The 13,638-nt window shown below is 44.3% G+C and overlaps 1 protein-coding gene and 1 non-coding gene across 2 annotated transcripts; both read right to left on the reverse strand.

Moving 5' to 3' along the window:
• Positions 1-565: 565 nt before the first annotated feature.
• TRNAK-CUU (transfer RNA lysine (anticodon CUU)) lies at positions 566-638 on the reverse strand. Its single transcript has one exon. It is a non-coding gene; the product is annotated as a tRNA-Lys (tRNA).
• A 145-nt stretch (positions 639-783) lies between these two features.
• LOC127783535 (protein SAWADEE HOMEODOMAIN HOMOLOG 1-like) lies at positions 784-6,215 on the reverse strand. The gene is made up of 9 exons (XM_052310726.1): positions 6,088-6,215; positions 4,647-4,732; positions 3,236-3,281; positions 2,961-3,165; positions 2,809-2,878; positions 2,286-2,337; positions 1,698-1,841; positions 1,403-1,522; positions 784-1,244 (listed from the first exon to the last, which is right to left on the reverse strand). Exons 1-9 carry the CDS (start codon positions 6,124-6,126, stop codon positions 1,197-1,199), a joined length of 810 nt encoding a protein of 269 aa, XP_052166686.1. The 5' UTR covers positions 6,127-6,215; the 3' UTR covers positions 784-1,196.
• Between the last annotated feature and the right edge of the window lie 7,423 nt (positions 6,216-13,638).

The raw sequence follows: 13,638 nt of genomic DNA on the forward strand, positions 1-13,638 counted from the left end.
TCTTACTGTTTTCATAGCTAAATAAGTAAATGTGTAGTTAAATGTGGAGGTAAACTTAAGATCAAGCTGAAGCGCATGGAAACGTTATTATTAAAGAGTCCAAAATTTTTAGTAGTACAAAGAAAGGTCCGGAATTTTGAATCAAAGACTTCTTGGGAGAAAGGCAGCATACAATTAACAATCAGCATACGTGCAAACAGTTCCAACAGAAAGAAAAAACGACGAGACACAATAAAACAAGAAGTTATAGGAAGCAAAAAAGCTCCAAAAGATGTGAGTGAAGCAAATCTTGAAAAGAAAAGGAGAGAAGAATAAATAACAAAACCTAAAAAAATGAATTCTCAAAAACAAAAATGCGATTGTTTAAAAAAAAAAGGGAAAATGAAAACAATAATAAAACAAGAAGTTATAGGAAGCAAAAAAGCTCCAAAAGATGTGAGTGAAGCAAATCTTGAAAAGAAAAGGAGAGAAGAATAAATAACAAAACCTAAAAAAATGAATTCTCAAAAACAAAAATGCGATTGTTTAAAAAAAAAAAGGGAAAAATGAAAACAAAAAATGTTGACGCCCACCGTGGGGCTCGAACCCACGACCACAAGGTTAAGAGCCTTGCGCTCTACCGACTGAGCTAGACGGGCCAGCTTGTCTGAATGGCATTTTTTATGTTATTATAAGTAAAAGTTATAATAAGATTGCACAATTTTTCAATTGCATTTCGTGAGGTTGGGCAGGAACCTGAAGACTGATAAGAACAATGTACCAGTGCAGAAAAGCAGACGAAAATCACCCAAGCCGAGAACGCTGAGCATTACGAATTTTCCATGGAAATGTGGAATCTCACACCCAACACAACGCATTTAAAAAGTCCAATCCTGTTAGTTCTTGGAGGTAATATGCTCTTCAGTTCAGTCTTGACTAATCCCCCTCTTTTCCTCCCAAATGACTGCACAAAATTTGGCCATCAAGCAGCCCCACGAACAGCCCCTAACTAGGTTCGGAATTTGCCAAAGAGGGTTGAAATGTACCATCGCGCGGGGGGGGGGGGGGGGGGGGGGGGTTACTGTACTCATCAATGAGTTCTGAACCAAGCAAAAAGTTTAGCCCCTAACTAGGTTCGGAGTTCCTGTTAGTTCAGCATTAGCGCATACGGCAAGAGGCAAGAGGCAGATGTGTATTTGACAGTTTGACACAAGCCATCAGGAGTGCTTTGGCCGCCGGGACAATCTTCTCAGGTTCACCCTCTCCTGGCATCAGAAAAAAAACAGCAAGTTTATCAGCATCAAGCTAAATTATATCATTTGCAGGAACGGCATATCATTTGTGATTTAATGGTTGAACATTCGCAGGAACGGCATATCATTTTTTGTTCTAAGGATACGTGGGTAGGATTGGTTGAAATTACCTGGGTTCCATCATGGTCGTATTCGACAAGGAAGACACATCTGCACCCCCTTATATCGTGTTGTTTCCGCTGGATTTCCAGAACATGCGCATCGAAATGCAATGCTTCATCATTGCTCTCCTAATGAACAAAATCACAATGAGGAAAGGAAAAACTTCAATAAAAAATACATTTTAAAAAAATCAATAAAAACGACTCGAAAGTAGAAAGTTGCAGCAGTACAACATATTGTATAGCCTCTCAGTTATAGTTTCAGGGCAAAAGAAAAAGGGAACGTCATTACCCTTTACCCTACCTTGAAACAGAGGACAAGGTCTCCTTCCCTGATGAGTTTGCATTCTGATGATTCCAACGGGATGGATTGCAGGCGGATAGCCTTCCGGACATTGATCCATTCATCCTCTTCAGCCCCAAATCCTTGAAATCTCACTCGGACTTCCTAGAACAATAATGAAGAAATAGAGTTTTCAAAAATAGATCTTTAATTTGTATGGTGCGAACAATTATAAAATGCAATAATGAGATTCATGTGATCAGACCTAAGAAGAAAACGAATATGTTATCATTGAAGACTCTCAAAAATCCATGTGGTTCAAACTTAAGATCAAGCTGAAGCGCATGGAAACGTTATTATTAAAGAGTCTAAAATTTTTAATAGTATAAAGAAAGGTCCGGAATTTTGAATCAAAGACTTCTTGGGAGAAAGGCAGCATACAATTAGTAACATAGGGGTCTGAGACATTCTAAAATTCAGGGCAGTGCACAAATACTTCTGAGGAAAAAAAAAAGAACACATGACATATACTAGCAAGCCGATAAATAAACTATCAGCTGAAGAGACATAAATGCAAACATATCCTACAACATCAATTATTCTACTTACAAATTCACCAGAACTTAACTTCCTGTATGCTAAGAAAGTGGCGATATCATACCTGCATAGCACAGAAAATCATGTGATGACTATGGCATTAGTGTTGGCTTGCCAAAGTTAAGAAACAAAACAAGATAAGAAAACTTGAAATTAGTCAGTACATGTACAAACATTAAACTTCCAGCTTCATACAGCAGTACTAAGTACTAAGAACATTGCACAAATGCCCAGTTGCAAAGTTAACTGAGATCACTACCACAGTTCTAGCATTCTAGGTTCTAACGTACCAAACTAGCATAATCAGGAAAGGAGCAAGTGATTTGTCATGGCAAACCTTCCCATTGATGGGAATTATGTCTCTAAGTACTCCTAACACAACAAACTTGGGTACAACTTTCAACAGAAGTTAAATATATTGCTTGATCCTGCATGATTATCATTAAAATTTTGAAGACAAGGAAATGGAAAGTATATGGGAGAAAGGGTCAAAGGAAACAAGAATTGTATCGTTACAAAGTAAAAGGGTATTCACCAAGCAAAATCCTTTGAAGACCTAGCCTCGAACTGCATGTCTTCAATTTCAGGAAGCTTATCTATGTTGTCTGAAAAGAAGTCAACACATAAGAAATAATGCACGAAGCATCATGCTTTAACAGATTATAATATTTGCAACTAAGGAACTACCTATAGGTAAATCCAGCGAAACCTCGCCTATATCATTTGAAATGCTTGTATCAACAGCTAAAGCATTTTCTTCAGATGATGGAGGCTTTTCTTCAGAAACCGGTGCACTTGCTTGGGAGGCTAAAGCCTTTTCTTCAGAGCCAGTAGGCAAACAAGGAGGTATAACAGTTGATGCAGGGAACTTTTGACGGAACCATTCTTGAACCTGTTCAAGCAGATGTTATTATAGTACACAAATTGAAATTTGGGGCATAACAAGAGTCAGACGGTATAACCTGCACAGCCTGTAGTGCTTTACTTCCAACTCGGCCTGGAGAACAACTGCGCACAGCAGAAAATGAAATAAAAAAAACCATAATCATTAGTTTGAAGCTATTGCATGTCAATAATAATTCACAAATTAAAAAGAAACGTTTTTGCAACACCAGTATTGATACAGTTAGACAACATTTAACTATTTAAGACATATCTGCTTAAGGAGAACAACAGAAGACACTTCGATCCTTTCATAAGCTTCTTGCAGAAAACTACGATCGAAGCCTATAGTCTCTACTCTCTACTTATTGATTCAGAATAAAAATAAAGGAAAATTAAATGTTTGCCAATCCAAAAGATTGACAATCTAAAATATGCCACTCCACAGAATGTAAATGCTCCAACGTGAATACTATTTTGCCATTTTGAGCCTTTTTTAGAATAATACATGTCTTTTTCCCAACCTGAATTGCCATTTCCTCTTTCCTAGATTCTTCCCCCTACTCCCATCTAATTTTCTCTCATCATCGGACATGACACCGCACAGTTCAGTTTGTTTGTTACAAATTACGAATTAGGTTAGTGTTGATGGCATTAAGCTATCCCAACCATACTGTTATTTAAAAGATAAAGGACCACCGCCACCTTATAACACTGACATTCATGGCAAAGATGTGCCACACAATTGACCTATTCTTGCACCCACGGTCAGCAAGATTATTGGTTATCCAAGCACCTATCTCCAATACAATAAAACATGAATCTAAATTCCTCAAACATGACTGGACTGGCTAATGCCTCGCAGCCACTGCTGTCATGCATGGCACACATGAGCACCAAGCCACCAAAGTCCTTCTGACCTGCTACTCCTCATAATGAAACCACGCGCAGATGGAAGTTCGTATCTGCTGAGGACATCTTATCCAGACCCAGACTACCATTCTCATGTCACCACAGGTCATCTAGTCATGATTCAACACTCTGAACAACTTCACCATCATCAAGTATATGTAATGCTCGGACCATCTTGACCAGACATCATTGGAGTGCTATCCCTGTGAGCAAGCCCAACTGCAAGCTTTTGGTCATAACCGCTGGCCCTCACCACCACATGCTGGCCTTATGTGACCTGGAGCTGCTCGACAAGGATGCCACCCCATTCTGGTCACCAAGGATAAGAAGAGCGCTACAGCGTACAAGGGCAAAATTACCGAGCAATGTGTGGGTCTAGAGTCTAGACCAAATGATTGAAAAAAAGACTGAAAAGGGCAAAAATAGAATAGATCCTCTCTTCACAGTGGCATTAGAATGATTATATATAGTTGAGTGGCCTTTTGGGCATGTCAGCCTTGGCAATGGTAAATGTCAAAGTTTTACCTACAATAAAAAGGTTTAGAACACCCTGTAAGGTTGTAACACTGTGGGACTCACTTAAATTCTTCTGCGAGCTTCCGGCAGAAAATTTCATCCAAGACTTGTTCCTTTTTATGTGTAACCAACTTCTCCATCCTTGCAATCTGCACGAGGAAGTATTTAGGTTACCATGGAAGATGCAAACTAGCATAGTACAAATTGTATAGCTGATTTAACCATGATAATACAGCATGCAGAGGGAAAGACTGTGTACTATACTAGTAGCTCACTTAGGTACAGTGGTTGGGATCATTTGAGCCCCATCTCCTAACTTTAAAAAAATGGATAGCATCTCCTTTGTGTTCCCATTTCTAGTCATTACATGCATAGCAAAATAGAGATTGATTTACAACTAGAGAATTCATGTTGAATCATGAAACTACGTAAAGCTAACAAAGGAGCATTTACTTTCCCTTCTTCCTTCCTCTGAAATGGATAGGCAACACACAAATGATGAACTATAGAGTTTAACTCTTAAAATTGGCCATAGGATGCAAAACACAGCAATCTAATAAGTACACATTGTGCCCTACTAAAAGCCCACAAAGGACCATCGAATATCCTTTTCTCCAGTAGTTAGGATATATTGAAGAGTGGAAGAACAAACTCAACCGAAGTGTTTTTCCCATTTACAGGAGCAAAGAACTGAAAAGAATAAGTTATTCTGCTTCAGTTACAAGAATATTAAGTTTAACAAAGAAGGAAGAGTTGGCAAAATAGCAATGCTGACCAGTGGCCACAGAAGAATATCTGAATAGGAGGATAGCCACTTCCTTGACTCAACCTCGTGACTTTGATTAGGACTCACATTTAGCTATTCTTTGGCATCAATATGACCGGTTAAATGAATAATGCAATATGCCAATATTTTATTGTTGCATGCATTGATCACTACATGCAGCATTCTAGCCAAAAACATCAGTGCCTCATGACTCTTCATATTTATGAAAAGAGTATAAACTTCTACCAGGATCACCCAATGCTAAACTGAACATTTTGTTCAGTAAGCAAAAAAGAAAAGGAACAAATATACACTGTAGTCAAGATTAGTCAACAGATGCTGAATAACTATAGTACATCACAAGCCTGCATGTAATCACCTGAATGCGCACTAGCAAATAAAGTCGCCATAGCATCAAAATCCCAATCAATTTCATCATACACAAGGGGAGAGAACTTCCCATTGCCCCCACAAGAACCCCGACCAAAACCCACCAAGAAACCACACCACTTGAACGAAATGGAGCGTGGGGAGGCATAAACAGCAGCAGGGCGAATCCGATCCCCCGAAGAACCAGAGAAATTTCTCCCAGCTCAATCGCGGAGATGCCCCGGCCCGTCCGTCTCTCCCCACCCCAACCCAACAAGAACCCCGGAGAAGCAGCACCACCCCAAGCGGAACCCCACCACAGGGGCGCCGACGAGAGGGGGGAATGGATGGGGCGCGGCGAGGCCTCACCTCGGATGGCGCGAAGCGAACGCTCGATCGCCGCTCCATTTCTCGCCGCCGGCGAGGTCTCCGCTGCCGGAAGAACGGGGAAGACGTCCTCCTCCCAACTTGCAGCAAAGAGTAGACAAGAAAATGAAAAGGAAAAAGAAAAAAAAATTAAAAGAGAAGTAGGGGAAGTGGTTGAGTGGGCCCCACCAGATAATGGCCAAGGAAGGGACTGGTTGGTGGGCCCAGGAATCATCCTGCCATGCCAGACACTGACAGGTTTCTCAGGACAGATTGGAAGCCTGTTTGGACCCTCTCCTTAGCGTGTGTTTAGTTTACGTTAAAATTGAAAGTTTAGTTGAAATTGAAACGATATAATGGAAAAGTTGAAGTTCATGACCGAGTTTAGTTCAGTTGGAAGTTTGAAGAAAAAGTTTGGAACTAAACTCGGCCTAAGATTTCAACTTTTTTCTTCAAACTTCTAATTTTTCCGTCACATCAAACTTTCTTACCCACACGAACTTCTAATTTTTTCGTCACATCGTTCCAATTTCTTCAAACTTTCAATTTTAGCGTGGAATTAAACACAACCAAAATTGGAAGTTTGATTTATAATTGGATCTATGCCACTATAAATTTGTTTGTTTAGAAAAATACCACTACAATTCACCTAATAGGAAAAGGGAAATGCTGAACACCGGTATACCATCCCGACGGGATAGAATAGACACCAACCAATCCACTCTTCTTCTACCTAGCTATTCTTTCTACAACATCTCTCTCACGCGTGCTGCTGCAACTAAGTCAGCAACGAGCTCCGGCGTGGCATGGGTGTGGATGACGGAGGACGCGGTCACCGGCGACGAGCTCCGACGCGGCCGCCCCCGACGAGCCCCCGGAATCATGGACTCCGGCGACGAGCTTCAGCGTGGCGTGAGGCACGGACGGCGGAGGATGTGGCCGCGGGGACGAGCCGCGTGGCATGGGTGTGCATGACGGAGGACGCGGTCGCCGGCGACGAGCTCCGACGCGACCGCCCCCGACGAGCCCCCGGCATCGCGGACTCCGGCGACGAGCTTCCGCGTGGCGTGAGGCACGGACGACGGAAGACGTGGCCGCGGCAACGAGCCCGGCGTGGGGAGCGACAACGGAGGATGCGGCCGACAGCGACGTGGTCGCCGGATTGCTGCTTGGAGCTCCAGCACCGCCACCCGCCATCCACGGCGCCGCCGTTAACGCCCACCTCCGGCTCCATCCGCGTGGCCAGCTGGTGCGCCCTCCGCCAGCGCCCCAACTCTGTCGCGGGCCCTCTCTAGTCGTCGCCTTCGTCGCTGGCCGTCGATCCCGCTGTAAGTCCAGGCCCTCATCCTATCCATCTGCTGCTTCGAGGGAGCAAAGAGACAAGACGGGGTGCAAAGAGCTTGTTGACCTGGTCATGGTTGGCTGTGGAGTGTGGTAGAATCATCTTCTACATGGTAAGAATCGCATGATACCTAATAGATATCATCTTCTACGTTGTAAGAATCGCATGATACCTGATAGGTATCATCTTCTACGTTGTAAGAATCGCATGATACATCTCGATACCTGATAGGTATCACCCGATACCGGCTAGGTATCAGGACCTGATACATCGCAAGCATCACCCACCACGTGGTAAGAATCACATGATACCTGATAGGTATCATCTGATACTTCACAAGTATCACCTGATACGTGGTAGAATCGCATGATACCTAATAGGTATCTCCCGATACCGGCTATGTATCAGGACCTGATACATCGTAAGCATCACCCACCACGTGGTAAGAATCGCATGATATCTGATAGGTATCATCTGATACCTCGCAAGTATCACCTGATACGTGGCAGAAACGCATGATACCGGTTAGATATCAGGACTTGATATCTAACCGGTATCATATTGTTTTTGAATGGAATTGTGGTATATAGTAGCTATGATACTGGGACTGATAACCACCAAGTATCGTTTATCAAGACCAATGCCCAGCATGTATCAAATATGATACTTGGCCATCCGGTTATCTGGTACTTGATACCAACCGGTATCACACACGATGCCTGTTATGAGGCATGGCACCCACTCGGTATCAGGCGTGATACCTGATAATAGACTTAATGCTCACTCGGTATCAGATGTGATACGTACCCAGTAACAGATTTGATACCTGGTAGCTAGGTAGGCTACTACTTGCTATACTGAACTAGCTTGGCTATCACATGAAGATTTTTTTGCGTATGCACGTGGACAAAATGACAAATGATGGGTCAATGGGGTGACATGACATACCTTTTGAGACACGATGACAATACACATCACATACTAATTGAACGGAAGGAATCGTCCGGCTAACTGCTTGTAGGCCTGTACCGTCTGAACGGTATACCGGTATATAGCAGCCCTCTATTGGTTAGGTACCACTGAAATTTTATAAATTTAGAACGATGCCATCGCCGTGATGTTTTCCATCACTTCTGTCTTCTCCCGTCTCTTTTTCTCATCTCCTTCCTCTTCTCTTCGTTTCTTCTCCCCGTCGGCCAGCCATGTGTCAGCGTCGTGCTGCCGGCGAACGCCATGTCCACGCGCAGGAGCCTGAGCCGAAGGAGATGGCGTCCTTGCTGAGGTAGCTGACGCGCGGGTCGAACACAGGGCCGGCCTGCCAGTGGCACGACACCGAGCACAGGGGGCACTGCAGCTAGGTGAGCGACGAGCCCATGTTGACGACCATCACGGTAGAAGGTCGCCGGCGTGCCGAGGCCCAGGTGGGTGATGTAGTTGCCTACAGCTACCGACGCACCCAGCGTCAGCGGCACGGACGACAACGACGCCTGTGAGCCGCGCCGCTGGCCTTCTTCTTGCGGTGGCCGTGGAGGAGAGACGACGACGCCGTGCGGCAGGAGGAGGTGTACTCATTGGAGTAGGAGAACAGGAACTGATGCTCAGCTTGACATGGCCAGAATTTTATCCAGCAAGAAAGAAAATCTGGAGACCGCGGGATCAAAGTGCAAGAAGGATAGCAAGATGCTCTTCAGACATTAGTCATCTATACAATAGAAAAATAGGAGACTTGATCAAAAGAAGCTCTGCACTTGAAGATCAGCTTGTGACTGCCTTGGCGAGCACAAAACAGGCAGAGAATATCATCGTTGTTTGGTGAGGCGCGAGACGAGGTGGGCGATGCGTGCGTCATCGTGGGTGATGACGACGGAGACGGTGGGAGCCATCAACCCGATCTACGCTGATGTCGTCGTCGACATGGTCGCTGCCCGTTCGTCCAGGACGGCGGTGGCCGTCGTCAGCGACGATGATGATGGTGCTCCTCCAGCATTGGTGTGGCGGCAAGGGGCGGCGCCGGGGACGGGCGGTGGGAGGCGATCTGGGCGACGAGCACGCACAAGTACCCGCTCAGCCTTGGCCACTTCCGTCTTCTGCGGCGGCTCGGCTATGGCAACATATCGGCAGCGTGTACCCTCCTCGAGCTCCGTGGCGGCGGCGGCGGCACCCTCTTCACCCTCGTCGAGCTCGTGCGGAGGCACGGCCGACCGACGGGGAGGAGAAGAAACAAAGAGAAGGAAGAAGGAGAGGAGAAGAAGAGAAGGAACAAGACAAAAGGGATGGAAAACGTGACGGCGATGGCACAGTTTCAATTTTGCAAAATTTCAATAGCACCTAACGATATCACGAGTAGTAATGGTATTTTTCTAAATTGGCAAAGTTGCAATGGCATGGATAAAATTAAGAGACAATCCATTATACGCCCCTGACTTTATCACACGTCCACGATTTGCCGCTGACATTATCACATTCTACAATATACCATCAACTTTTGCTTAACTTCTACGATTTACCATCACTGTCCGGTTAGTCTCCGTTAGGACTGTAAAAATTTGTCAAAATGACCAAAATACCCCTGGGACAAAAACTTTCAAAATTTGGATAAAAATTCTGAAATATCAGATTTTAAATTTTTGGCCAAAGTTGGATGTTTACAATCTTATGTTTATGATATGATATTTTGAAATTTTTATCCACATTTAGAAATTTTTGTCATTAGGGGTATTTTGGTCATTTAGACAAAATTGTACAGTACTAACGGAGGCTAACTGGACGGCGATGGTAAATCGTAGAAGTTAAGCAAAAGTTGATGGTATATTGTAGAACGTGACAAAGTCGGTGGCAAATCATAGATGTGTGACAAAGTCAGTGGCATATAATGGATTATCTCTAAAATTAACCCTAGGAAAAACACCGTGGGAATGGTGGAAGATTAACTTGCCACCTCATCAATATTTTCAGAAATACTGTCACGAATTCCACGACTCTTCCGGCGTCTCGCCTAGTTGAATCAGGATTTCGCTAGGGATTTGGATTGGAGATTGGGGAAAGGGATGAACTGAGGAGGGAAAGGTAGTTTAGTGGCATTCGATTTCTTTCATTTCTTCGATACCGTTTACAGACAAGGGATTTCCCCTTAAATGGTCACATGCCACAGCACACACACCCACCTGACGCGTCCGCCGGCCCAGCACGACACGTCAGTTTACTCACACACCCTTGGCCCATAACTGGCCCACACAGGCAAGCCTTGATGAACTACAGTTGTCATGACAATTTCCCTCCCCTTAAGGACCGGCTTGTCCCCAAGCCGGTGCATCAGGAAAGTGGTGACGCAGTTGATGAAGATTCTCCCATGTCGCAAGCTCATCAGGGAGACCGGTCCAACGCACCAGCACTTGAGATGTTGTAGTTCATCCTCGTTTAACCAGTCGCCTGTTCAATATAGCTTCCGGCTGCGCGTCCTCTGCACCATTAACACAAGCATCAGGTAAACTTGAACATACCTGAACTCCTGGTTGCACAGCCTGTTTAAGCAGCGATACATGAACAACTGGGTGCACCAGACTGCCCGCCGGTAAGTCCAGGCGATACCACCTTTGGTGCACCAGACTGCCCGCCGGTAAGTCCAGGCGATAAGCCACCTTCCCAACCTTCTCTAGAATCTTGTACGGCCCAAAGAAGCGAAAACTCAACTTCTGACAAGCTCGATTGGCCACTGATAGTTGCACATAGGGCCGCAATTTGAGATAGACCATTTCCCCAACCGAAAACTGTCGTTCTTGGTGATGCTTGTTAGCCTGGCTTACCATCCGTTGTTGGGCCCACAACAGTTGTTGATGAATCAATCCTTGCATCAATGATCTCTGCTCCAACCAAGTCTGCACATCTGGAACAGTACTCTGTCCAAGATCCACCACCCCAAAGTGCGTCGGCTTTCGAGCAAACAACACTTCATATGGTGACTTGCCCAACGCAGTATGAAAAGTTGTATTGTACCAATGCTGCGCTTGAGACAACCATTGGGACCATTTGTTTGGAGTTGCATGAACTGAACAGCGCAAGAAGGCTTCTATACACTGATTCAGCCTCTCAGACTGTCCATCAGTTTGAGGATGGTATGAGGAACTCATATTAAGCTTCACATCAGCAAGTCTGAATAATTCCTGCCACAATGCACTGGTGAAGATTCTATCACGATCACTCACTATCACCTTAGGCATTCCAAAGATGTCATAAACATTAGTGATAAACGCTTGGGCCACCGTCAGAGTAGTGAATGGGTGAGATAGAGGTATAAATTTGGCAAATTCAGAGAATTTGTCAATTACCACCAGGATTGTGTCAAACTTGCCTGACTTAGGAAGCCCTTCAATAAAATCCATGCACACTGTGTGCCAGGCTTGGAGGGGAACCGGCAGAGGTTGTAACAACCCTGGAGTTCTTCCATGTTCCACTTTTGCTCTCTGACAGGTCTCGCATTGCTGCACAAACTGGTGGACATCCTTCCGTAAGCCTGACCAAGTGAATAGACTTTTGATTCGTTGGTATGTTGCAGCCTGGCCTGAATGCCCCCCAATACCACTATCATGCAGAGCCAACATCACAGCCTGTTTAGCTGCAGCATGCTGTCCTAACCAAATTTTGCCATTCAGTCGAATTATCCCATTCACCAATTTATATCCACCTTGTCCTTCTGGATGTAAGCTAAGTGCAGCTAGAAGCTTCTTGGTATCAGCATCCTGTTGGTACCCTTCCTGGATTATCTCCAACCACCTTAGAACACTGATAGAAACTGCCAACAACTCATCTGAGTTACTTCTCCTGGACAAGGCATCTACAGCCCCATTGTCTGAACCCTTTTTGTACTTAATTTTATACTGCAACCCCATCAACTTGACAAAGGCCTTATGCTGAATGTTTGTTGTAAGTCTTTGCTCACCTAAATGACTTAAACTCTTATGGTCAGTCAGAATTAAAAACTCTGCATGCTGGAGGTATGCCCTCCACTTTTCCACAGCTAACAGTATTGCCATACACTCCTTTTCATATGTTGACATCATCTGAGTCCTTTTACTGAGCGCCTTACTGATAAATGCAATTGGATGCCCAGCCTGCGTTAGTACAGCCCCAATCCCTGTGTCACTGGCATCTTTCTCAACCACAAATTGTTGAGAAAAATCTGGCAGAGCTAACACTAGGGCCTCCAACAATTTCGATTTCACTAACTCAAAGGCTTGTTGCTCTTTTGTTCCCCACTTGTAACTCACATCCTTCTTAAGTAGGGTGGTCAAGTCTCTGGTAATCACCCCATATCCTTGGATAAATTTCCTATAGTATCCAGTTAATCCCAGAAATCCTCTTAACTGTTTGATAGTTTTAGGAATAGGCCAGTCTTGGACTGCTTTTATTTTTTATGGATCAGTTGCCACTCTAGAAGCTCCAATCACATGCCCAAGATATTCCAGATGTTGTTTGGCAAAAGAACACTTACTCTTTTTGACAAACAGTTGATGCCTTGCTAGAATCTCTAACACAATCCTCAACTAACTAACATGTTCTTGTAGGGTTCGACCGTAAATCAAGATGTCATCCACAAACACCATCACCCCTTTTCTGATCAAATGGGCAAAAATTGTGTTCATCAATCCTTGGAAGGTGGCTGGTGCATTTGTCAATCCGAAAGGCATCACTCTGAACTCATAGTGCCCTACATGAGTTTTGAAAGCAGTTTTAAACTCATCACATTCTTCCAACCTTATCTGATGGTATCCTGATCTGAGGTCAAGCTTTGTGAACCACTAGGCTCCTGCCAATTCATCCAACAACTCTTCCACTACTAGCATGAGATATTTGTTCTTCACTGTTACTTCATTAAGTGCCCTGTAATCAATGCAAAACCTCCAAGACCCATCCTTCTTTTTGACCAAAAGAACTGGTGAAGTAAATGGGCTCACACTGGTCTGGACTATGCCTTGGTGCAACATCTGAGCCACTTGTTTCTCTATTTCATCCTTCACATTCACTGGTTTAACATTTGGCAGCAAGGGAATTCTGTGGTCAAACTGCCTATGAGGTGGCAACTCTGTTGGCTCTCTGAACAAATGTTGAAATTCTGTTATCACCTCATTAATTTGGTCTGGGACATCCTCAGCTTCCACCAACTCCTCCCTCATTGCACAAAGTTGGACCACTTGTGACACAGCCCCATCTTTAAG

The sequence above is a fragment of the Oryza glaberrima genome, chromosome 9 (assembly GCF_000147395.1).
Source record: "Oryza glaberrima chromosome 9, OglaRS2, whole genome shotgun sequence".
Taxonomy (NCBI): domain Eukaryota; kingdom Viridiplantae; phylum Streptophyta; class Magnoliopsida; order Poales; family Poaceae; genus Oryza; species Oryza glaberrima.

Coding starts and splice junctions, on each gene's coding strand:
- LOC127783535 (XM_052310726.1), bottom strand. CDS start 6,126: ATGGAGCGGCGATCGAGCGTTCGCTTCGCGCCATCCGAG. Junction 4,733..6,087: donor TTCGCTTCGCGCCATCCGAG/GTGAGGCCTCGC, acceptor TTCCTCGTGCAG/ATTGCAAGGATGGAGAAGTT. Junction 3,166..3,235: donor AAGCACTACAGGCTGTGCAG/GTTATACCGTCT, acceptor CTGCTTGAACAG/GTTCAAGAATGGTTCCGTCA.